General features: G+C 37.8%; 1 protein-coding gene across 1 annotated transcript in view; it reads left to right on the forward strand.

Moving 5' to 3' along the window:
• myo16 (myosin XVI) overlaps window positions 1-27,274 on the forward strand; it is a 194,543-nt gene that overhangs the window by 153,112 nt on the left and 14,157 nt on the right. The window contains exons 29-35 of the mRNA XM_016523312.1: window positions 7,778-7,880; window positions 8,959-9,055; window positions 9,132-9,378; window positions 11,512-11,882; window positions 12,387-13,553; window positions 16,768-16,920; window positions 19,943-20,028. Coding sequence (XP_016378798.1) covers window positions 7,778-7,880; window positions 8,959-9,055; window positions 9,132-9,378; window positions 11,512-11,882; window positions 12,387-13,553; window positions 16,768-16,920; window positions 19,943-20,028 — 2,224 coding nt within the window. The remainder of the gene's footprint in view (window positions 1-7,777; window positions 7,881-8,958; window positions 9,056-9,131; window positions 9,379-11,511; window positions 11,883-12,386; window positions 13,554-16,767; window positions 16,921-19,942; window positions 20,029-27,274) is intronic.

Raw genomic sequence — 27,274 nt, forward strand, 5'->3', positions numbered from 1 at the left:
ATTATTATTATTATTATTATTATTATTATTATTATTATTATTATTATTATTGCTATTATGAATTATATATTTCTTACATATTTATTTTTATTTTACAGTGTAACTACAATACAATATTTATTATATATATATAAAAAAAAAATATATATATATAATAATAATAATATAACTTGATAATTAAAGAATTTGATCCGTGCTAGGCATATGACGGTATCAAACTTTCATGTTGCGATTAATTGCTAATGATTTTATCACTGTATATGGTATTATCACAATATTGAAATTGAGTTGCAAAAAAGTGTGGTCATAATACAGTATAACAGGTTTAATAACTTTTTTTTTATAACAAAAATAACTGAACATTTAAATACAATAAATCAATACACAAAAAATGTATAAAGTAAAAAGTTTCACACAGATTAAAGTGCAAAAAAAATTATAAAGACCAATAGGTAACACTTTACAATAAGATCTCATTAGTTAGTTAACCTTAGCTAATGCATTAATATTAACAATGAGCAATAGCTACATTTGCTACAGAAATTAATAATTTCGTTAAAAAATACAACTGTTAGTTCATGCTCGAGTTCATTAAATAACACAGTTGCAACTTTTGATTTTAACAATGTGTTATTAAATATTGAAATTAAGATTAATGAATGTTTAGAAGAATTTTTCATTGGCAGTTTGTTAACTAATGAATTAACTGATGTTAATAGAGCCTTAATGTAAAGTGTGACCGAACACTAAAGAATCAAAACATTTTCAAACAATATCTAGGGCATGTTGTAGTCCAGATTAAAATGTTAATAATTTTGAAAATAAATAGCCAATTCTAAATATTTAAGTATTTGGTGCTGTGATGAACACCACTGCGAATACAAAAATCTGAATGGCTGTTTAAATCATTTAAACATGTTTCAGAAAGTGGCCCAGCTGTTTTGTTTCCGGGGGTTTCCGGGGTAACAGCTGCATTTCTGCTGCTCAGCGCCATCTGCTGTTAGAGAGTGAATGTGCTTTCATCCAGAGCGTCTCTCACGCGTTCCGCCATGCGCTTCTCATCCGTGCTTGTTTACATGAGAGAGCATACAGCGGTATTCTTAAAATGCATTCAAAAAATCTCAATAATTTGTAATAAATAATTATTTACAGTATTTTGAGGTGCCCACGATAACAATATCGTGCATGTTCATTATCGTGATATACCACATTACCAAATACCGGCACGTCTCATATGTGCATTTATATAACCTGGTGCCATGCATTAAATGTGAGATGAGAAGCCAAAGTTTAAACACATCCGTCTAGCCCATGTTTACATGGGAAAACAATGTAAAAGTAGCGCAGAAGAATGGAAAAAACACTTTGTGTGAACAGGCCCCTTGAGCTTTTCCTCATCGCTGCTCTTTTCTCCTGAGTGTCTTTCTCACTGTTTTATCATTTTAGATTTACTTAAGTGTCTAATTTTCCAATCTCCTTCCCCACTGTTTATCTGAGCAGCGTAAGTCAGTGTGCTTTCATTAGATCACACGCTGCTCTTTCTCTCTAGCTCAGTAAAGGATAAAAGGATTACGGTGACATTCCAGTGCGATAATGAATCGGGACGCTGCTGGTCACATGACACTGTAAGTTTCCACTACCTGGCTGTAAACATCATGAATCTTTCAGAAAGAGAGAGCGTAAGAGAGAGGGAGAGAAGGACTATGGACACTTTATCCTCAGAACATTTTAGCTCCTAGACAGCAGCTCATGTTGACTCTGGATTAAATGACCCAGACATTTGTGACATTTGTGTTTAGACTGGGGATAAAATAGCTCAGATTCTCCCGTGATTGTAAATATTGTTTTGACTACATGAAATGAAGCAGATAGTCTTCTGATAGGCATAACATTGCTGTTTTTGAGAGCGGTTCCCCTTTTACAAGAGCAAGATGGATCTACTGTGTGCCGATGTCTTCTTAACTATTGGTAGTCACACGTGTGACCTGCTCATCTGCATGAAGTGAAACTTTTCTCTGTCGCAGCAAATGGTCTCTGTGAGACATATGCTTTGCTATTATTTCAGTCGATCTGTCGTTCTGACATTCCCATGATGTGTTGTGTTTTTCTGTGAGTGCATGGGTGACGTGGTGCCATGTGCGCGGTTTGTTTTTGTCTTGAGTGTGTACGTGTGTGTGTGTGTTAGCATCACAATAATGCTACAGCGGGCCAGACAGGGTGAGAGGCTGCCGATGGGATGCAGGCAGGCGAAGGCCAGACGATTGTGATGGAAATTTTGGGCTTTTCGAGCTGGAGGTTGTCTGATACGGAGGTCAATTTTCATGGCCTTTCGTGGGGGGCGCTCTGGCAGCATTGTGTGTGTGTTTTTGCTTTATGAAATTCAAGCTGTTCGTATATGTCTTTGTGTGTGGCAAGAGCTGTACGAGCTTGTTTTTTTGTGTTTCTGAGTGCTCTTATTTGCTGATTTTATCTATATCTAAATATGTGTAACCAGGGCTTGACATTAACTTTCTTGCTCACCAGCCACTGTGGCTAGTGGTTTTCCAAATTTACTAGCCACTCAGCATTTTCACTGGCAACAATTTTGTTGTTGGGAAATTACATTTTATATGACTTAATACTGCATACAAAAATTTATTTAAATTGATTTCCAGGTCATTTTTGGCCTATTTAAAGCGCATTTTCCCTGACCGTATTAAATGCATGCATCATCTTTCATATCAAATTCTTACATTTTATTAATAATTTCACTTAATATAATAAGACAATATAGGTCTGTTACCAATCAAATGAAATCAGTAGGCCTATCTACAAAACTGATCTTTCCACTGCAGAAGAAACAGAAGTGACTGGAGTGGCATTCAGATGCATTTACACAGACAGTTCAATGTAGCTGAAATGTAGCATGAATGCATTTACACTGAGAAAAAAAAAAACATACAATTATATATTATTCATATCTGACATATTGACCACCTCTCTCAGGCATTCACTTATCATTTCTGTTTGCACTGCCCAGAGCAAACAACACACAAATCACTACAATTTTCCCTTTTCTTGTGCCATGTGCCAGTCTTTGTCCGAGCACACGTGTGTGTTGATTTTCTGTGGACTTGTGGGTAAATAAAGAAGTGAAGCCTTGGATAAATGCGACTTTGTGTTTGCTTATGATGTGGAGTCATGTATACCCTCCATCCAGCACGTCTCCTCCAAAGACGCCTTGACTTCCTGAGGCAGAAAAGAGGGCTGCGAGTCACAAAGAGCCCATTCACAACCTCCCGCATCTCCATCAAGGCATTGATGAGCGGGTGTGAGGGTGAAGGGAAAGTTATTATATTTTTGAATGGATGTTGGTTATATATATGTGTGACGTGCGATCGAGAAGTTCTTGAACGATTTGATTCTTTGAGTACAGTATTTTTCTTCTCTGTCTTCATGGTCTTTATGAATGAAGTGGGGTGTGTAGCCTGAGGTGTGTGGTAGTCTCTGGCCCAGCACTAATGAATATGACAGGCTTATTTATCACGGTTAAGCTCAAGCCTCAGGACAAACTACTCATCCACCTTTAAACGCAATGCAGCATCCTCACTGTATCACACACCACAGCACACACAGACTCAGAAACAAATGCGTGGATCTGAGTCAGAGTCGACAGTTTAATTTGATATGAATGAAAATGAAGCAGTGAGGGATTGAAGTATCCATTACCATGTTCTTAAAGGGATAGTTTACCCCAAAATAAACATTCTGTCATCAGTTGCTCATCCTCATGACTTTTCTGTTTTCTTCAAACCTGTATGATTTTCTTTATTTTTAGGAACAAAAGATTTTTTGAAGAAGGTTGTTTTCGTCAATGTTTGTCCAAGGCAGTGGGATTCAAAATTACACTGAATTACCCGATGACTATAGGGGGACGAAAAAAATTGTCCTAATTTATCTTATTTTGTTTTGCAAAGAAGAAAGACATGCACACGGGGCTTGCAGTGACATAATTTTGATTTTTAAGCATCTTAAACATCAAAAAAATAGTTATTAGTTGTAAAAATAATATTATATTTATAAATATTATGGGTGAAAAAAGTTATATCTAGTCATTTATTTTACAAGAAATTACAAGAAATGTTCTCAATAATGTTTTTAGAGTTTGAAGTTTAAAGTCAGTAAAACAGTTATGTTTATGAAAGAAGTCAGAACTCTTTCATAACTCATTTATTTGATCAAACGTAATATATATTATATGTATTAAAATATATTAAAACATATATAATAATATTGTGAAATAGTATTACAATTTAAAATAACTGCTTTCTATTTCAATACATTTTGACAGCAAAACTGAATTTTCAGCATCATTACTCCAGTTTTCAGTGTCATATGGTGATGTTTCTTTCAGAAATCATTATAATATGCTTTTTATTATTATTATTATTATATTTTTATTTTCTTATCAACAACAGTTGTGCTTCTTAATATCGTTGTACAAACAGTAATACGTGTTGTTCAGGATTCTTTAATGAATAGAAAGTTCAGAGGAACCGTTTTTTTTTTAAACCAAAATCTTTTGTGACATTATAAACATCAATTTAATGTGGCTTTGCTGAAATAAATAAATAAATAACTTTATTTGCATCTCCAAGACCTCCGTTGCTTCATCTGGAAAGATGAACAAACATCATGACAAACATCTTTAAAGAAGAAGTTTTAGATACATTGTAAATGTATGCCCTTTTAAAAAATTTTTTTATAATGCACAAATGTATATTTCTTTTCATGGATACAGTAGCCATCATAATGCAAAATGCATACATCAGATATCACATTGCAGCTTGCATGTGCAAAATTTCTTCTCAATCTGAAAATATCCTCATAACATGAACCACCAGCTGGCTCTGCCTTACTCATTTCATCTGGTTTATTTGTTTTACACAAATACTCGTGTGATATATATATATACTGTATATATTTTTCACCTAGTGAGAGGCTGTAATTGATAACAGCTGGGAACAGGACACCCTGCAATACACTGATTTACATGAGGCTCTCTCTGACCTTCCCGGTTTTTTTTCTTAGTACGCTCAGCTCTGGTACTTTGGAATGTATAGCAATTTGATTTATGCATTAATATACATGCTCATACACGAGTCCCTGCTTTTTTCCTGACAGCAGAAATGCCGTCAGCGATTCTTATCGCCATAATGATGCTAAGAATAAGAGATGATGGTCTGTAGTCATCCTTGCTGTTTTATTGTGGCTATTTACTGTGAATTTTGAGGTAGATCTCCCCCCTCCCATAATCCCAATTCAGAGCTTAACTGCCATGCAGTCGACCCTGTTGAGTTCATATGACTCAATCCCCAAAGGCCCTACAAACTGTGAGGGCATCGATAATTTTCATATTCATATACAAGAGGTCTTTGGTTTCCCCTGGCTCCCTTCAAGGTTGATGACTCCTGTGGGAAGCCGTGGGTCTTGGTCATAGAAGAAGGGTTAGGGGAAGTTCACAAGCACCAGGCTGCTGTAAATCACATTGAAAGGGAGACGCTGAGTTAATTTGGCTTGAGGCTTAAGCAAGTGTTTGACTGAGCGCATGGAGAAGCCCCCCAATACACTACATCCCTGCAATCCCACCCTCCCATCTGTTCACCATGTGCCACTTGACCAAAGCATGCGAGCTGTGTGCTCAGTTGAAATGGTGAGGGTATTGTGCAAATTATTTATTCATTTTTGTTGAAAGTCAGGATGTCAGTTTTCACTCTCGCATTAAGATTTCTTGCATCACGAATCACAGGCGCGACACTTTAATGGCCCATAATGCAGCTGCGTATGAGAAAGTATTCACCACATGTTTAATTGTGTAAATAGGCAGGCAGAATAAAAGATCAATTTTGTATTATTATAAGTATTATTGGAAAGTCACATCAAAAATGCAGAATGTTTTGGGAATGAGATGTGTAAATGCTTATATGGGGCAACAAAAGATTTGCTGTGAAATTTAAAAATATATGAACAGAAGTATTCAGTTCACATATTAAAAATGTGTCTCACAATATCACATTTTCGCTACATGGTTATCATGTCTATCATGTCAGAATTCACAGTAATGATATATCTAAAGAATTTTTATTTTATTTTTTTGTAGAGACTCTCGTTTTCATCTTCCATTTCTGACAACATGATTTTATGCAGCAGTTGTAGCATGTCTTTTTTTTTTCATGATGGGTGGCAGTCGGTGTTAAGGTGTAGTCACATTCATAAAATTTAGGCAAACATTTGCAAGCAGAAGAAAGGGTCCATTATTAATAGCCGAGCGATGTATAAATCACCGCTCACACAGAAGTGGCTTTCAAACCAAGCAGTTATGTGTTTATCAGCACTACAATTCACAAATTCGCATGACCAATTTGAACATGAACAAAATCTGCATAGGGAACTTTTTCGCCCGTTGAGTGAACTCCGAATCACACCGATTCCTATTGAAGTGAATGGACTTCACCTGCAAAATTTGGCAGAGCAACAGTAAATGTGATCCAACTACTATGTTTTTTTTTTTTTTCCAACTATATAGAAATGGTACTGGATTATTTATTAAATTATCATATGTATCGTATAAACATATCAGTATTTGATTTTTAAAACCGTTATCATTAGGGATGTAACGATTAATCGTTGAATCATTAAATCAAAATCGTGAATCGAATCGAAACGTGAGTTGAGTGAATTTTTACATCCCTAGTTATCATCAATACTGGTATAAAGTAAGACACAGTGAGTAATATCACTCTCTCCTCTCAGATGTGTAATCCATATAAAATTGAAAGCAATCATATCATACTAATGCATCACCCTTGCAATTGTATGCAATTGCAATTTTTTTTTTTTACATCCTTTGTCTGGAAGCTCGTTATATAAAAAAATCCATATTGAAAGAAATGTGCATAAAGCGATTTCATAAAGTGAGAAAATGGATAACCTTGAGTAGAGCTTGTGCAGAGTAATTGTATAGGCTTTTATTATGATATGGACCTTGATTTTTTTTTTTTAGTGCCTTTTTTTTTTTTTTTTTTTTTTTAAATGAACGAACAATCTGAAAATGTACATTCACTTCCTGAACCTACAATTGAAAAGCAACAAATTGAATTCACGATCTAAAAGCAATAGTTTTTTTTTTCTTCTTTTTTTCTAGATGTAATTAGCATGGATCACGCATGCTCGAGTTCTTCCTTTGTGAATTCCTTTTGTCTCGTTGAGTATTAAACACCATTCCCTTGCACCAGATGTTCATAACGCATAATCCAAATGCACAAACACACACACGTGTTCGAGGGGTGTGTCTACAGTTTACCCTCTCACACCACAGATGCTTGATCCCTCTACCCCAGAACAATGCAGCAAAGCTCTCCAAGTTTGACCTTTCTCTGTGAATGGTTGTCTTGCCAACAGCCACCGCAGCAGATGCTGAGAAGTCTTCCAGACTCTGAAACCCTTTGACCCTCGAATTGCATCTCTCTGTGGGTTTTCCCACCAAGGGAGTGAAGCTGATTGAGCATTGTCTTTTGTAGCTTAACCTCAGAAGTCCTAGATGGTTATTGCATTTGAAAATCACAGCCCTGTTAAACAAGGCCAGCAGGAAGTGGGTAGTCCTTATGGTTAATGCAGACAGCATTCCCGTACAGGCATTGGTGACCATCATGCTATAATGCAGCAGTAATGGGCTCATAGAGTTTCTCTGCAGTTGAGTATGTGGGTGATAGTGATGTTCTTTGGGTTTGTGGTGCAGATACAGAGAGCTGGTGGACACCATCCTCACCGACAGGAAGAAAGCATCCGCAGAGGAGAAGTGTCGGCACATTCTGCAGCATTGTAAACTCCAGGGCTGGCAGGTGAGTTACCATGTCTACAGAGCTTTAGGGAAATGTTCATAGGGGGAAGAGATGCTCTGTTCTGAAACTAGTGAGCATGGATTACAGAGACAGGATTTTAAGGCATCGTAGTCTAAGGTAGGCAACATAATTGTGTTCTAAGTTACTTGTTTTGTTTTTTTTCTAATTGTAAACCAGCATCACCTCTATCCTTTGCAGAGAAAGCCGTTCTAGAATGTATTATGACAATATCATTAAAATTCAAGTGGCAGACGAGTGATTTTGATTCTTGATCTTAATATTAATCTCATATTCCTTTTAATACTGCTAAGCAAAGATTGAGTTTAAAGATATACTATTTTACACAACATATACAGTATGTGTGCTTTGTGTTTGTGCCATTAGTTTAGCATCATGCTATCATCAAATTCTGTTGAACTCAATTGTAAGTTGAGACTCATGTGATGTACTGGTATTTGGTTATTAGGTTACATATCAATTATGATACTGTTTTAGCAGTCATTTTGAGAATCAAATGTACTCAATTTTTTATTTTGCATGTTTCTGCTAAAGAAAAGATTTTAGGTAAAGGTCACACATGTAATTAAGTAAAATGCATTTTAACTTGGTTAAGTAAAATGAACAAATTGAATAAATACTTTTTTTAAATTTATCTTAAAATTAATCCTAAATGTTTACTTGCCACAGCACTGACATTTACAGTAACGTTCACGGAATGAACCTACAAACACAATAATCTTCATAAAACCATCATACAATCTAACCACAATCTCCACAAAAACAAAAAATGCATGTAAAGCATGCTGTGAACTAAAAATCTATCCATGCAGTTTCAGTCAATGCAATAACGATTCAACAACAAAGTGGATTAAGTAAACTTTAATTTGACATATTTAAGTGGGCTGTACGAAATTAAATTAAGTTCAGCAATTGTGTTGCTTTAGCTGATTTCAAGTAAATTGGACAAGCAGCAAAAATCTTTTTTCCCCGTGTATATAGGTAGTAGGCAGCAAACTCGATTTTGGAACAGAGCTAATGTGATTACCTATCTCTCTTCCACTTTTCTTCTCTTGTTCAGATGGGGAACAGTAAGGTTTTCTTGAGATACTGGCAGGCCGATCACCTTAATGACCGCTGCCATCAACTGCACAGGAAGATTATTGTCTGTCAGAAAGGTAAAGTGATGTGTGGTCATACTGTATGATCTGTCACCAGGCTCATATTTTTACTTAATCGTGTGTGTGATTTCAGTGGTGCGTGGCTGGTTGGCCAGACAATGTGCGCGTCGCAGGCTCACGTCTCGGCAGAAGGAGCAGTGTAACATCCAACGGTTCCTGCAGGGAGCAGAGGACTTGGGTATGTGCGCTTACGACAGCCTGGTCATCCAAAACGCAGCAGATATTGCACGAGAAAACGACCGCCTCCGGGGTCACATCAGTGCTCCACCACTGGGCGAGAGACCGGAACCTGTGGGCAAAGAAGAAGACTCGCCCAAGAGGTGAAACTTATAGCAGAGAATGTGTTCCTTTTTAACTAACCATGAACTGGTAGTAATCTCTTTTTACAATACACACATCTCAATATAAAACTATTCTCAATTATTAAAATCTGCTATTTCTAGGGTAACAAGGTTCTCTGCTTCTCAGAAGTTGAGTGTGCTGCTGTCTCTATTGTTTAATTAGTTCTTAAAATAAAATGCATATCAAGGAAATAATAATATTCATATTGGTGTCCCTTAGAGGATCTCTAACAAGAAATCTTGTTTTGTCTGCTAAAATTCAATCAGATGTGGCATCTCAAATGCATCTGTGCTACTATGAGACTTCCTTTTGAAGGATTATATTAGACACTCTAACAGTCTAAATTATATTGGAGTGTCTGATTATATCCAAAACGGGCCTTTTCCACTTTGGTTTGAGGAACCTATAAAATGGTTTATGGTTTTATTGGTTCTCCTTGTTCTCCCTTTGCAAACAAAATTGCCACTGATGTCAGAATTACTGGCACTTTTTGAGATGTTAGTGGGAATTCAGCAAAAAGGAAGCCTGATCTCAGGTTAGTTGTAGATACTATTAACAGTGGAACATTCTGTACATACTACTTTCTCCATCTGAAAAAGTCTGCAAGCTGCAAGGTTAGATCTGCCTATTCAATTGATATTCAGTACCCAAAACTGATTCCAAAGGCAAAAAAACGTCTGATTGAATGAGTCGCATGAGCCATGGTGAAAGGGGTTTCAGGCACTCCACTTCAAGACCATCCCATACCTGTGATGAAATCACAGTAACACAGAACATTAAGTGGCTTGTTGCTTTATTAAAACTATCCAAACACACAGGACTTAGCACAGATCTATGTAGAAATTAGGCATAAACAACTGTCTGACTCAATGCAACAGTTGCCAAGGAAGTGCTGATCAGTATCTTTGGAAGGGAATCTATTCACACAAGCATAAACACAGGTGTATTTGGGTGGCCATTGTCATCAGCAGTGCCTCAATCATTCTGCAGTGACCATCTTCTTTTATGAAGGGGGTGGGCTTCTTGTTCTTTAAAACACGCACACTCATTTATCACATACATTCACTTTTAGCATCACAAATGAGGGAGGTGCAGGTGATTGAGTGATGGGGTTTCATAGCTAATCTAGATGTGGCAAACTCAATCAGTGAGTAGCTCCATACTGCTAATCAGAGAGAGAGATAAGACCCACCCCCACTCTGGGTTGCTGAAATCTCCTTAGGGTTTTAAGTCACTGTAACCCCTCACCACCCCCCTGTTCCCCAAATACCATCCACCCTAACACTCCATCGCCTTTCCTGTGAGAACAACAGATGGTAGGCCCAGATTATAGGGGAAATATCAAACAAGAGTGTGCTTGTCACATTAGAGTATTACAGGAATTGACTTAGACTTAAACAATCAGCAATGTAAATAATCTTTTTAGGCTTTCTGTATATCATAGAGTTTAGAATCAAAATGCAATGCTAATTTGTTGTTATCGTTTACTGGTATCAAGGAAAAATTAAAATGAGTAGTGTCTGAGTTTTTAATATTAATGCATGCTAAAAAAAACAAAGTGGTTTGCTCTTTGTGCATATGTGTATATAATAGTTTTTTTTTACCACAATTCATTGTGCCACTTGACTACCATGAGGTACCACTTTTTGTGAATTAATTTGATCTGCATATCATGTAATTATTAAGGTTAAATTTTTACTCGATTGACAAGCCTAGTAATTTATTTTATTTATCTTTATTGTTAAGGAAACACCCATTCCAGTTAGTGTAGTGTAATGAAATCTTAGCCCAAAAATGAATGGACAGCTTGACATTGGTGTATTGATTTTATGAAGGTTGAGGCTGATCCTCCCACACATGACAGCTGCTTAGCACCTTCACTACTCATCATACATTGAGACAGGACATATGCTTCTAGTCTGATAGTGAGTGAATGATTGAAATAACGAACATATGAGTGAATAATTATTTGCTAGATTGGGGAGGGGGAAAGTTACCAGGGTAATATCAGTCATGATGAATGACAGAAACGGCACTAGAAATCTTATTTCCACAAGCAGTTGTACCATTTGAATTTGCTGAATTATTCATCCCATCATCCTTTTGTTTAGGGCTGTTGAAAAAAGTGGGAGGGTTAACGATGTGGCAGGTCGTGGGGGGAACAGACCACTCCGGCATTTCCGCTCCAGCTCTGTGCCTCTACCCCTGGTTATGGACAGCTTGGTACACTCCAGCATCGGGACATCAATCAAAGCAGCCCTTCAGCCTGCGCCACACTCCACTGAGGAGGGAAATGGAGGAAGCCTCTCCTCCCCACGAAAACAACCTCCTCCCAAACCCAAACGAGACCCTAATACACGTCTGAGTGCATCGTACGAGGCAGTAAGCGCAGGGCTGAGTATTGCACCCAAAGACAGCCCTGCTGAGGGTCAAGCCTCTCCATCTGGAAGCCCACCAAAAACCCAACTCTCTCCTTCTGATCGTACGTATAAATATGAGCTCAAACATTCACTGCATGCCCAAAAGTATGTGGACACTCTCTTCTATTATACATGATGTATTGACCTGCACAAAGCCTAAACCTGAATCCCGCTGATTTACCTTTGGGAGCCAGACCCCATCATGCAACATCAAGGTCTAACCTCACTGATGCGCTTGTGTCAGAATAAGTGCAATACTTGCATCCCTATTCCAACATCTAGTGAAAAAACCTTTCCAGAAGAGTGCAAGGAGAATTAGGGAGTACCAACTTGCCATTAATGACAGTGGTTTCAATGTAATAAATGTAGATTAAATATTAATTAATTGTAAATACAATGTTGGTGTGGTGTTCAGATGTCCACATACTTTTGGCCATATACATGTTTCATGCAACACAGATCTAAATGTCTTAATCTACTTCAATATTGATAATTGTTACTGGCATTCCAGTAAATAGCTTTTCTCTTTCCTTCCAAAACCATCCATTATCCCACTACACCTCCAGCTCTTTCTAAACCTCGCCCTCACAGTGATGACTACAGCACCATGAAGAAAATCCCACCCCCCAAGCCCAAACGTAGCCCTAATACTAAACTGACGGGCTCCTATGAGGAGATCTCTGTACCTTCTCCTGCACGGCCCACGGACATGAAACTTGTCAGCCTGTTACGAGGCGGCCACTGCTTGGGCCTCATCCAGCGAGCAGCATCTGCGGACGGCCCCCATTCTTCTGTGCTAAGCCTATACCCCTGCCAGGATGAGGAGGATGTGTATATTGAGATGGTGGGGGCCTCAAGAGCCCTCAGACTGGCAGACTCCCAAAGTCCAGAACTGGGAGAGGCGGTATACGAGGAAATGAAGTACTTCCCACCTGATGAGGTGGGGTTAGCTCCAGTGGTCAAGCCTGAAGCTGTCAATCCCACTACCACTATCCTACCAGCCCCAGTGCTGGAAATCAAGAGGCCTGTGACTTTGATGGAGCACTCTGGCACGCTCGGGGGAAAGCAGCAGGGCAAGGATGGGACGGCATGTGACATTCCTGCTCCATTCCCCAACCTCCTTCAACATCGTCCCCCACTTCTAGTCTTCCCTCCGTCCCCTGTCACCTGCTCTCCCGCCTCGGATGAGTCCCCCCTTACACCTTTGGAGGTGAAGAAGCTGCCGGTGTTCGAGACCAACCTCAACTACACCAGTCAAGATGGGGGCAGCCCACTATCACCACAGTATACCCGACAAAGAGCTGACTCCTCACCGAGTCTTTCCGTTTTAATGCCAGACAAATCTACGCCACCCTTGACTCCTCCTCCCCCTCCGGCAGCACTTCCACCTCCTTACCGTCCCCCATCCCACTTCCCCTTCCCCCCTGAACCAAACGTCTTGGCCCTGACCCGTGCAGCTTCTGTGGCTACCACCGATTCTCCCAAAGTCTCCCATAAAATAGGGCACGGTCTGGCAGAGACGCCCCCAAGCAGTTCCAAACCTCCCTTCTCCCCAGTAAAGACCTCGAGGCCAGAGCCCCGCAGAGCTCACTCCTGCTCCTCCTCGCCTCTGCTCTTCAACCCTGCCAATGGAAGACCCCTCACCAGCCCTCTAGATGAGCTCAACACCCTTTTCAGCTCAGGGCGCAGCCTTCTTCGCAAGTCCACCACTGGAAGAAAGATCCGTGACAGCGGTGAGTGCATGTGTTCGGGTACATGTGTTCTAAAGGTGTTGTAAGTAATTCCGGTGCCATTTTTGGCACCAAAAGGAATTGCATACATGAATGACCAAGCAGGTCTCTCAAGCACTTTGTCTATAGTTGATCCAGTGTTGGATCACGTCAGGCATCTCAGTCAGAAAAAATCAATGTTGAAAGTGCCATAGAGCGACAGTATTTCTACTTTTTGTTGAAATCTTTTGTTTCACAGTAGAAAGAAAGGCATACAGATTTGACATGAGGGTGAGTAAATAGCAACGTTTCTATCACAGATTTGCACAAAACTTTTGCAATATTTTATAAATGTCAATAAAAAAAATATTGCGAAATGACGGTGTTTCCATTAACCGATGTAATACTAAAACTTATTTCTTTAAGTCATGTTGATGGATGTTGGTAGGTTTACGTATATTGCAGCTGTCGCACTAGCCATTATTTTTAATCGAAGGAGACATAGACATGTATCTTTTGCGAGCATAGACGTGTCGCAGCGTGGCTGGCATAAACACAAGCATTGACTTGAGTGGCCACATCTGAGCCGTAATGCACCGCAGACGTGTGCAGTATAAATAAGGGGTTATCCAAGCATTAATGACAATGAAATCCACTTATTCTTTAGAGCGGCCTCATATGAGGTGTTTCTTGGAGGTTATAGTACATTAAAGAATGATTGTGATTTTTATTTACACCAGGTGACCTGTAAATGCGGAAAAACGGTTTCCATTGCAGTTTTGCAAAATATTTCTTTTTCGAATTGCCTGAAAAACCACCTCATGCGAGAGTAAAAACTTTTTTTGTGATATATGGGTGTTTTTGTGAAATTGACATGTTACCATTGGGCGTATTTTCAATTCGCAGTTTCAATTTGAAGGGTAATGGAAACACAGCTTATTGATTACACAGTTTTCATTTCTGTGTGAACTGTCCTTTTAAACTGTTGTATTGCATGCTCCAGAGACATGAATCACAGATTTGTCTTGAATCACAGATTTTTATAGCTCATCAAAGGAGTTTATGCTCACCAGCACACATGGTCATGCTTAATTTGCTGGAGGAGCATTAAAATAGTCTGGTTAAATTATAGAAACTTTCCCAGCACTCTTCTGGTTAAATGTCATTTCATATATGTGGTTATTGAAAGGCACGTCCTGTTTAGTATGTTTTTTCTTGACTCATCCAGTGCCATGCTTTGTCTTTGTCAAAAAAAGTGAGGTCAGTGCTGATAAAACAGACATTTACCATAAAAACTCAGTGTTCTCTCTCAGAAACCCATTCTGATGCAGGCAGAGTGTTTATGTATGATGGAGGTTTAGGCTGTATTTTGCATCTGCTCTGGATCACTTTTATGGCACAACAGCATCTTTATGCAACAACTGCCCTTAAATGCTTTTACACTTATGGGCCCAAAGGTTGAACTGAGTCAGAATAATCTGGAATGGTGTTCTGGCATCTTTTTTTTTACTAATATATAATGTGCATTAAGGACATATCCATTTAAGGAAAAGAGCATTAAATGTCACATTAAAATAAGATAATTTGACGAGAAAGCATTCTTAGGAAGGATGTTGGGTGTGTGTGCCAATTTAGTTCACATGCTGTGTCTAACACAGTTTCCCTCGCTTCCTCCTCTTAACCTTTGTATTTAATTAAAGATGCTTTATCTACTCCCATCATGAATTTATGAGCATGGGTCCCATATGAGCCTGACCCATATGTGCTTGTGTGCAAAATAAGTGTAAGAACTTCAATGTTGTTTCACAAATGCGCAACTGACAAGTTTAATCTAAATATCTTAGTCCATGATTGGTTACATCTAAAGGACACATGGAGGCCAGTATTTGTTGAACTGTTTGACATTTTCCTATCTAGTGGCGAGAATCAGCTGTATGCATTCTGTTTATATGCATCGCCAAGATCAATACAATTAACTTAGTAACCACTACGACTAATTGCATCAATCAGAAGCAGATATTTTTTAACTATATATGGATCTAAAGCAAAGATAATTTTAACAATATGGACTCTCCTTTGATTGCAGTGAATGATTGAGATGTCTGGTTTGCTAAATTCATGTGTAATTGCATTTTCTGGGATGTTATGGAGACATAATCAATGAGCTTTAATTACTGGGTGCATGTGTAATGTCGTCTGGAGATATATATGTATGTGTGTATGTCTATCTATCTATCTATCTATCTGTATATATATATTTTTTTTCTTTTCTTTTTTCTCTCTCTCTCTGTCTTGATTCAGTTTATTGTAAAGGGCACAGGGGGTATTAGCTCCAGTCACATAAATATTACATGGACAAGAGGTGATGTAGCTATGAAATATTAAATATCAAAGTCTCCCGCTCTGCTGACGGATGTGAATCGCTGCAATGTTTGTGAATCCCCAGAGTACAATGTATGTGTGTGTGTGTGTGTGTTTGCACGTCTTAGGACACACTCCGTGTCACTCCAGAGCAGAGGAAATTACTTCTCGCATTAATGTACATGTTCACGACTGTGTGTGAAATGAACAAACATTAATCTGTCATAATGTTTGTGTTAGTGTCATGCTTGAGAAATATTTCAAAGCATGTCTACAACACAACATTTTTGCATGCTATATTGCACCTTTTAAGGTTAGGTGTTATAAAGCCCTAATATTTTGTTTTATATATATACACATACTTTTGCTGCTCACAGAGATGTAATATTGGGTAATTTTCCTGAATAAATAAATGACAAAGTGTATATTTTCATCTCATTTGTTTGATTGGGTTCTCTTTGTCAACTTTCTGGACTTGCATGAAAATATGATGATTTTTTGGGGTTATATTTATGCAGAAATATAGACAATTTTAAAGGGTTCACAAACTTTCAAGCAGCACTGTATAAGGTAGTGTCAGTAGGGGTCCCAGACACAAAGCTGCAGTTAATGAATCTGAGATACATTGCTAGACTCAATCATTCCCGTAATTCCTGGCCAGAGCAGCTGCAGATGCCCCTGCAGAAATGTTAGTGACTCAAGGTGGCAGGTGTTAACTTGCATGTCACTTCCTCACCTTTTTTTGTCATAAACTGGGAACACACAGGTCGATGGCCGTGAATAGATGGTCTGTGGGACCTTGTGTTGGGCTGAAGCATAGGTTACATTTGCGAATCAGTGTACTTATTAAATGTTTTTCTTCATTTATTTTCCATAGGACTCTCAAATTCCAACATTAACCTGCCAGGTCGAGAGGATCAAGGCCCCATCTCTCCGTCAGCACAGTTACAGGACAAAAACGCCAACAACCACACCTCTCCCAACTCTTCGAACCCTGCGCCCATTGAAAACGGCAACCAGATATCTAATGGTAATGGCACACAAGAGGTTAAGGGTGATGAAGCTTGTAAAGACTGCACACCAAACACTGGATCTCATTCATTAATGTACATTCGTTACAAATCATTTGCAATTGCATGTTTTTAAAGCATTCAAACCAACACAGATCACACATACTAAAATATAGGCAACAAAGAGGGCCGCTTGACTCTCTCTCTCTCTCTCTCTCTCTCTCTCTCTCTCTCTCTCTCATTTATTTCTCATAGATTTCATTTATATTTACATTTAGATTTTATACATATTTGTATATAATAAAAAATGCTATATAAATAAATGCAATCTATTTACAAAAATATTAAATATATGTTTAATATATATCAATATTTTTGAATGATTCACTAAAAAGAACTGGTTCATATTCAAGTCACTTGTTTGTGAATCTGAAATCATTGCTAATTACTATGTGCATTATATATATTTACCTCATTTAGAATAATAATCAACATGTGCATCAACATTAAATGAGGGTAGGAATAAATATTGCAAATTTCACCTAATGTAAATCCGACTGAGATTCTCAAGAATATTTTCTGGCCACGCAAATAAGACTTGTATGCAGTTATTAGTGATGAGATCCATTATCACTCGGGTGAAAATGTTAGGTCTACTACTCTTTCTCTTCATTACTTTATAAATGTGATCAAGAGTAGAGGAGGCTAACCCCACAGCACCCCACAATCCCATGTTACATTAAGCCATTGGCCGTTGCATGCCTTAATGTGCATCCATCCAATTATTCAAAGCTCAATCGCATGTCATTGGCCGGCCCAGCCTTCCCCCAAGGTTTGTTTACCACAGAGACAGCTCCAATGACTGCGTAACCTTTGGCCAGCTGAGCGTGACATACACCACACAGGCACAGCGCTTTACATGCATGAGGAAACATTGGAGATAAAGTGAGAGAATAAGAGAAAAGGAAAGTATGGCAGAATAAGAGCAGTTAGTGAAATGGAAGGGATTGGAGAAATGGACAAGGTAAGATGGAGCGAGTTGACCCAGAAGCTATCACTGAGGCAGGCCGTGATTAAAGTGAAAGGGTCAGGGTCTCTCTGTCTCCCTTACACAAACACATACACTCACTGTCTTGGCCTTTTGTCCTCTCAGTGAGGCTAATATCTGCATGTTGAGGGGAACTTCCATATTCCACATGATGGGATGTAGTGGGCGGAAGCTTTAAACAGCCAGCAGTGACCTATACACTCAGCCATTAAATGCCTGCATCTTCAAGATAATGGTATATGAACTAATGTGCATTTCCCAAAGGAAATACCAGTGCTTGCAAGACAGCAGAAGAATAGTGTTAAAATTTTAGGGAGCTCAGGTTTTAGGCATATCTGTTGTACACGTTTTTTAGTGACTGTGATGGTTTTCAGAATTGGGGCTGTTTCTTAATATAATACTAGTGCCTAGTCATTTTTTTATGAACACGACTGTAATACCATGGTACTTTTTTGGTACTGTAATGTTTGGAAATCTACTATGATGATACCATGTTTTTTTCCCCCATTATTATTATTGTTGATGTTCTTGTTATAATGTTTACATAACATATAATAATGGATTTATTTATTTATGCATCTTTGTGGTTGACATTAAACAATATGCAAATATAGTAGATGTAAGAAACAAGACCAGTCGGAATTCATATGGAATTATTACAATGACATCCTTGTTGCTAAACATTTGGGCAATAGCTACTTTCTAGGGGTGTAACGATACACATATTCATATTGAATCGGTACGAGGCTTTCGGTTCGATACGCATTACAAACCGAACGATTCGATTCGTTGGACTACTTCTATTACATTTGGAAAATAAAACAGCTTAAAGTGTGGGAAATATAATGTTCTCAGTGCCACTGCACTCAACAAGGCAGCCCAAACGACGTAACAGATAACGTGCTGTCTGCCCAGTGGCTTAACGTTAGCGGACGGGCACGCACTGCGAAAGGCCCCGCGATAACCTCCCCTTGCTGGGTTGTGTAGAAAGACGATGATCTTGTATCGACGATAGCCAGAGATAGTCAAAAACATCAATTGTTGGCAATATTAAGATATGTGGCATTTCCAATTAATGTAGGCCTGTTACATTCTTATTTTTATTAGGCCTATTATTATTATTATGAAGTTACTTTTATTATTAAATTAAAATTGTAATTAATTTGCCCCGCAATAATTACCAAATAACTGACGTGCTGCGAGGATAACAAAAGATTAGACTGTATATTTACTCCTCAATTAAAATGTTTTTTTTTTTTTTAAACTGTTCTATTATACTATGAATTATTAGGCCTATGATTAAAATATTAACACTTCAGTCATCAATAAAAATCAATGAAATAAAAAGCTTTTATTTCAAGCACCGACTTTCAAAAACAACCTGTTTAACATGAAATGTTTCTTCTCATTTTTTTTCACTATATGTAATATTAGAAATATTAAGGGAATAAATGAAAACAGTTAGCTATATTCGACGAGAGATTCGTCTCTGGGGAGGTGTACTTTTATGTATTAATCATTATTTAGTATTTTAATAACAATTATTTAATTTATTAATTTATACCCTTGTTCTCATAATTAGATTTTTAAGCTTTAATAATAAAAAAAATAATATTACAAAATTAATTAACAAATAAACCAGTTTTCATTCCAATTATTCATATTTTTTTTTTCGATAATTTAATTCTCTTAAAAATTAAAATAATTTTGATTATTATTAAAGAATTCTTGGAATGCAGTCAAAGCACTGAATCTGATGGTCACATAATTTAACAAACGCATCATAAAACTAAGGCTGAAATTATATACAAGTCAAACAATATGCATGTTGTGGTACAAGCTAAATAACAGAAATTTAAAGAGAAAAAATTGAGGAATTTCCATGTAGTGTTCGCATTATGTGATTACAGTTAGAGCAATACATTAGAGCAACATAATCCAGAACATGCATGAAGAATGTTGCATTTAACATCCGGATATTTCTCTTTCAATAGGGACGTTGGAAGACGTGGGACATCCAAAGTCTAATGCGTCCAGCACCTCGGCGTTACACAGGCACATGGATAGCCACCACACTCAGGTGAAGCATATACACAAACCCACACTCACATGCACACGCTCTCTTGTGGCATCTGTCATCCACTCTTCCGTGGGGAGAAGGTCTCCAGTGACCCCAAATGGCAGATGTAATCATGGGTAATGAAAGTGAGAGCGGGTCCCATGTCATCCCAGACTCAGCACAGAAATGAGTCGAGGCTTATCTGGAGATCGTATTCAGAGGTGCATTAGAGGAGAGGGGTGGTGCTCCAGCCCTGTTCTCCTCCGCAGGAACATGCCGAGAAGATCACTGTGTGCCCTCTGTGCTTCTCAGCATCTCACTGTGTGTCCTGAAAGCAGGGTTACCCTCACAAAACATTAAAACTTAATGAGGGTTCTCTGTGAGCTTTCTACCTCAATAACGCTATCTGTCTCTGTTCTCTGTGTCGCTCTCTCAACACTACGGTATGGGAATCGAGAATACTTTTTCAGAACCGGTCTGTTTTTAATACAATATTGAAGCCGAGTGATTTTCATGAACATGCATGTAATACCATTGTACATGTTTGGTAACATGATATTTGGAAATTTACCGTAGTAATATTAAGTTTACTATTATTATTAATAGTAGTAGTAGTACTAGTAGTAGTAGTAAGTAATGTTTAATTATGATATAAAATTATATATTTACATTTACATAATCAGAACTTTAACTGTATATATTGCAGCTATACCTACAACTAGTTGTATATTCATGATTTTGCATTTATATTTTCAGACTTTTAAGTGTATTTTCAGAAAAAATGAATTTTTTACAAAAAATTTTAATTAATATTGAAATTTACATTGATGTATTTAGAATTATAACTTTCAGGATGAATACATTTATATTTATATTTCATCTTAACTATTTTCTGTAATTATTTTTTTCATTTGATTATTTGGCCCTTCATTATATACCAGAATATGGATCAGAATTGTTAAATTTCTGAAGATTCATGTCTCATCCAACTAGATTATATTCTGTCAGTCTTTCATTTATTTTTCATTCTCCAATAATCTTTCCAAACATGACTTATAGAAATAAAAATATTTCTTCAAAATTCATATCAGGCAACTGGTGTTGAAGAAAGACTGATGCATGTGCGGTTTGTGATAGGCTTTTTTCCCCAATAAACTCATGACACATCAATGGTTTAACTCCTATCTTTACATAATCTTGCATTAAATGATAAATATATATGACCTTGGCTGTAAATAATGCATGGATGATCGCCACCGACTGCCAGATAAAAAGCTTCAATGAATCAAGACTGAATCTTCCTAAATGTCTAGCTTATAGATAGCTTTGGCCGTGACATTCGGGGCATGGCATGAGCAGTATACAATGTATGTGACTGTCAATCACTAACAGGAAGACCATCGGTGCATTCCAAACGGGATATATCGCCCTCCAAAGGGCACTTTGGAGTGAAAACGATCATGGCTGCCATATTGAAGGGTTGTTCCAAACCGAAGTGCCCAAAACTGGCCACTGATGGACGTTTCGGTCCCCCATGATCCTTTGCGCTGATTCTTTCCATGATGCCTACGCCTCTGTGTGGACACGGGATGATGATGCAGAAGGGCACTTCAAGAAAAGGTTGTTGGGGTCCCCTACACCCTTCAAAGCTCTCACTCCGGAGGGTAAACCCTTTGAAGGGATTAGGGCATAGGGATGAGCCCTTCCGAACGGGACGCAGGGCATATTAGGAATAAGGAAGCTGTATCCAAACACACAGGATGTGATGTTGATAGTTATTGAAAAAGACAATACGAATGCATCACACACACAGACATAGCTAGAGCAGACACCATCTGTTAGGATGATGGGATTGGGGACAGATATATGGCACTGTCACCTGCTGACAGCAAAGAGAGAATTCTTTGATTTATGGCAGTCAAATGCTCATTTTATAAGCTTATGTGCTTTGTAGAAAGATCCACAACAGACTGCACCGTCTCGCATAACTGTATCATCCTCTCAATGACTGTGGCTCTGTTCCAAAACCTAGTGAGATGCCTATGTAGATGGCATAGGCGGGTCCCGACAAAGAATAAAAGTTAGCCATCAACTAACATCAAAATTATTGCTTATTGATTTATTGAAGATCATTCATTCATTCATTCATTCATTTTATTGTACATGCAAAATTGGGAAGGCAGTCCCAAAAATGCATTGGCTCAGGGGACAAAATGAATCCAAGATGGCAGACATAATTGTAAATAATAAAATTAAATGTAATAAAAAAAAATTTAAAACATTGAACTAAATAAAAATTAATACAATTTAATACATAGTATAGTCCTTTAATAAATTAATTTTACATTTTTATTCACTATTGTATATGCTATATGCTATGTGTTTTTATGCTTATGAGTATCTTTAGCAAAGCAACATACTAACAGCACACTCCACTGAAATCAATTATAAGTTGCCTCTCAGCCACATGTGAAGTTCCATTTAAGTTCCTTAGAAACTGCCTATTTAGACGGAAAGGCAGCTCACTAGGTTTTGGACCAGAGATTGAATGTTTTTCCGTTTCATAATTGTTCCATAATCTCCCTGATTTACTTACCAAGTCATATGTGAGTTACAGTAATGGAAATGTGCTTTCATAATAATTGAAAGCGAGAGACCACCACAGTGCACCTGTCACTATAGGTAATTTGTGGCCCCCTGCTGAGGGCTCCACATTATGAAACTTCTGCTGGCCTGTAATGCTTTATGAATATGTAAACTATATGTATAACTCTGTGGCCCTGAGGTGCTCTTCCATAAAGTGGAACACGCACTTGTCATAAACTCGTGTGGGCTGGTTGTTATTAAATGCAAAACAGCCAAGCGCTGTCATTCGACCTAACCGGAGAAGTGTAAGGTTCCCGAGTGGAGCGCTGGGGTCCTCGCTCTCTCTGACTCAGCTGTGTTGTCATATTGCCCAGTGCTGAGTGCCGTGGATTGTTTGTCTATTAAAAAGGGAGCGTCCTAGTTTCTCTGTAATGGCCTCAGCGTCCTGCGTTTCCAATCCAGTTTATTCTGGCCCAGGCAAAGAATGACAGAAGCCTGTCATTACTCTAATGAACATACAAACAGTGTAAGCAGTCTGTCCTGCACTGGTCCAGGACCTACAAAAAGACATTTTAGGTTTTCCTGTGAGAGACACTTGAGAAAACCCACAACTGTATTTCCTAAAGTTCTTGTATGACTAAAATTACTGGAAAAAAAAAAGACAGATTCTTATTCAAATCATTATTCGTAGACTTGTCCACATAGTAGATGGCTTGCATACAGACTGATAGAAAGATGCTTTGATACAGTGATAATCTGAGTGACAGCTGCATCACCGCATCAGCTGACTGACAGTCCCTCAGATATTTACACTGTTGAAATCTTACCCTTTGCATAGCACATACAGTGACCAACAGATGATATTACAGAATGATATCATTATGAACAAAGCGAACTGTCCCGCTGACTTGGATGACACCTCTTCTGACACCAGAGTGCTGGTTCTTGTGTCCGTGCATGAGAGCCAAACAGTGACATAATGGACTGTTACTACATAACCTGCCTACAAATAAATATGTAGTGTCATGTCTACTCCATTTATAGGCCTAATAAATTTTTTTGATCACACTTTAAAATATAATTCAGCATTATGACGTCACAAGCTGCTTTTAAAGGGGTCGTCGGATGCAAAATTCACTTTTACATGTTGTTTGAACATAAATGTGTGTTTGTGTGCAGTGTTTGTACACAACCACCCTATTTTGATAAAAATCCACCCGGTGTTTTTTTTGTTTTTTTTTATCCCTATAAGTAATATCCCCTTTCTCAAATCAAGCCGTTCTCACCTTCTTGGCTGTGTGACGTCACACAGACCCAGGCCCCTCCCACGATTGTTGATTGACACTGGCGTTTTAGCACAGACCCGCCCTGAGTGAGCTGTCAACAGTCTGCCATTGTTTCAACGCTGAAGCAGAATATCTCCTAAGCGATTGAGGTGTTTTGTTGTTGGATGTAATAATGAACATAGCAGTCTTCATTCACTTCTGACATCTGAGCCGCTGAAGACGCAGTGGATTACGTTTGTTTTTTGAAGGGAATGCGCCCCCCCCGATCTACCTAAATGCGTCTATGCTCGTGCGAATCATTCGTGATCCAGCCTCACTATTTTTTATGAATCTTTGCAAATCGCCTTTCCTAACAATGTGCTAGTTAGCAAGTTTTGCGGCTAAAGTAAACAGTCTCATGAAAATGGCTTGTCAACCCACGAAGAAAGGGGCGGGGTGAGCAGAGCTCATTAGTATTTAAAGAGACATGCACTAAAACGGCTTGCTGTGTGCAGAGCTGTTTTTGACAAGGTAAAAAGGGTGTTGTTTTACGATACCCTTTAGAGATTTTAACCAAAGTATGTTAGAGACTTTTCATTAAGACCCTAAAGAATCATGTCAACTTGTGGAAAATGGGCATCCGATGACCCCTTTAATGCAACATTCAGACGTTATTTAAATATATACACTGCTGTTCAGATGTTTCAAGTTGCTTTTGATAGAAGTATTTAATGCTCACCAAGATTGCATTTATTTACTCAAAAATACAGTAAAACAGTAATTATTACTACAATTATTATTACAATTTAAAATAATTGTTTTCTCTTTTAATATATTTGAAATATGTGAATTACATTTATTACCCTACAGTTACAATCAATCAGTCAATCCATCAATCAATAATAAATATAACATTACTATTTATTAAAATATGTAATTTAGTTATTGTTAATTTAATAAAAAAATATTATTAAAAATACAGATTCTAAATATTGTAATAATAATGTTTTTTTTTTTTACAAGTTGATTATTCTCCTGAACACTGATGTCAGAAATAAAATGAAATTAATTGAAAGAGTTTCAAAAATACAATAAAATAGTGATATTATCACATATAATTACAATTAAAATAACTATTGTCTATTGTAATATAGTTTAAAATGTTATTTATTCCTGTGATGCAAAGCTGAATTTTCAGCATTATTACTCCAGTCTTCAGTGTCACATGATCCTTCAGAAATAATTCTATGCTGATTTGTTGCTCAAAAAAACATTTCTTATTATTATTATAAATGTTGATAGTTGTGCTGCTTAGTATGTTTGTGAAAACATGCTAATTTTAAGTTTCGAAGAAAGTCATTTTTTGAAATATCAATCTTTTGTAACATTTTAAATGTTTTTACTGTCACTTTTGATATGCGCCCTTGCTAAATAAAATTATACAATTCTTTTAAAAAAAAAGTTTATTTTACAATGTAGTGTATATATGATATTTGTAAATAAAATTACTTCTCAATAGACAGAGAAAGTAGCTGGAGTTGTGTGCAGCACAACATGCTGTACATAGAAGTCCGTCGCTTCACATCATGCATTTCCAATGCAGACATCTTCATTGATTTTAATGCAGACGATCTCATTTTGTTTCACGTCAGTCTAGCCAGACCGAGCTGTCACATTATTCCGCCCTGAAGTCTCGAGCATGTATCAAAATGTTGGGTTGTATTTTAAGAAGGTAACAGGGTAGAAGTATTCTGAATTTCACTAGTGACACCCGAGATGCTTTGTACCTCAAGAAGCACTGAATGTGACAGGCTGTCTGGTTACCGGATCCCATTCTGTCCTCGGCTTCCTGCCTGTGTCACATGATAGGGGTCAAGGTCACCGGACCGCATGGAAACCAGGAAGTGGATGCAGAAAAGACGTATAGATGCATGTCTACAAATATCTTGTACAATTGCACGGCTGCCTTCCACACCGTAAATAAAACTTGAATTATTCAAATAGATAATTAAATATTCAGAACGACAGAATAGCCCCCTACAGAGGGAAGCGAATTATACGCTAGTGCTCTCTGAAACTGGACACTAACCTTTTAAACCACATCAACTAGAGTATATACTCACTCACTACCAATATTCAGTCCTCTGGTAACTTTACACCGAAGTTTCAGATTCGCCACGATGCGCCAGATACACGCTCATAACAAAACATTGAATGCTAAAACATCATGTGCACCATTTCAGTCTTAACGTATTTATCAATGTGGCGTCAAACAACACAAGGGCCGTTCTGTGCCAGTAAATCCCAGTCCTTTTATCTAAGGTCTGACATGAAGAAAAACAGATGGCAGTGACGATGTGCTTCCATCACTCAAATGTAACCCCACCAGAGGTCGTCCTCAAAGGGACGCTCTACCTCTTAATGTCCTTATGGCACTCGGAAGCAGGAAACAGCCTTTTAATGCCTCTTAACATGTATTAGCACACGCCTGCTTCATATTTCCCCGTCTCTGCTCTCTGTGTCTCGCTCCTCCTGCCGTCTGGTCCATCCGCTCCTTATTGATCCACATCGTAACGTCTCATAACATGCGGAAGATCATGATGTTTAATTATTGATCAGCTTGGTTTCGCCGGAGATTGCGATTGAGAGTGAGAATGAGACGAGGGCAGTTCGGCCTTATCAGCATTCAGATCCGACGGGTGCGGAAGATTGCTTAGAAAATGACAGCAGGAGGAATGAAGTGTTCCCGGATGGGCACTCTGGTAATGGAGTATTCTTGCTCCATGTCTGTATGCGATAAGGTCTGAAGAGGCCATCTCTTCTGACAGGGCTGCTGTGTGTCACGCAGTCCTGGAGATGCCGACTGACATGTGGAGATCCCTCGGATCAGATGCACAACTGACTGTAGATACAGTGATCCCACGTATTTGGACACTTAAGCAAGACTTTCAAATGCATGTTTGCCATTGCATTAATTAAATTGCAAACCAAGTAGCATCTATTGTAAAGAAAGATTGCAAAAACACACATTATCAAGGCATTTATTTGATTTCCACCCACAAAAAAAATATTGCGAAATATTATTGCAATTGAAAGTAATTGTTTTCTATTTTAATCTATTTAAAAATGTAATTTATTACTGGTGAAAAAGCTGAATTTTCAGCATCATTACTCCAGTCTTTAGTGTCACTTGATCCTTGAGAAATTATTCTAATATGCTAATTTGCTTAAGAAACATTTTCTTTTATTACCTGTGTTGCACAACGTTGTGCTGATTAATATTTTTAGGAAACGCTAAAGGACACTTAATTTATTCATTCATTTTAAATGCTGCATATTTTGGAGTATGGTGGAAAAGTGGAGTAAATTTTAATATTTAAAATTTTGAATTCATTTGTAATTTGCGATTCATTATT

Source organism: Sinocyclocheilus rhinocerous, unplaced genomic scaffold (genome assembly GCF_001515625.1).
Source record: "Sinocyclocheilus rhinocerous isolate Xijiao unplaced genomic scaffold, SAMN03320098_v1.1 scaffold1441, whole genome shotgun sequence".
NCBI lineage: Eukaryota > Metazoa > Chordata > Actinopteri > Cypriniformes > Cyprinidae > Sinocyclocheilus > Sinocyclocheilus rhinocerous.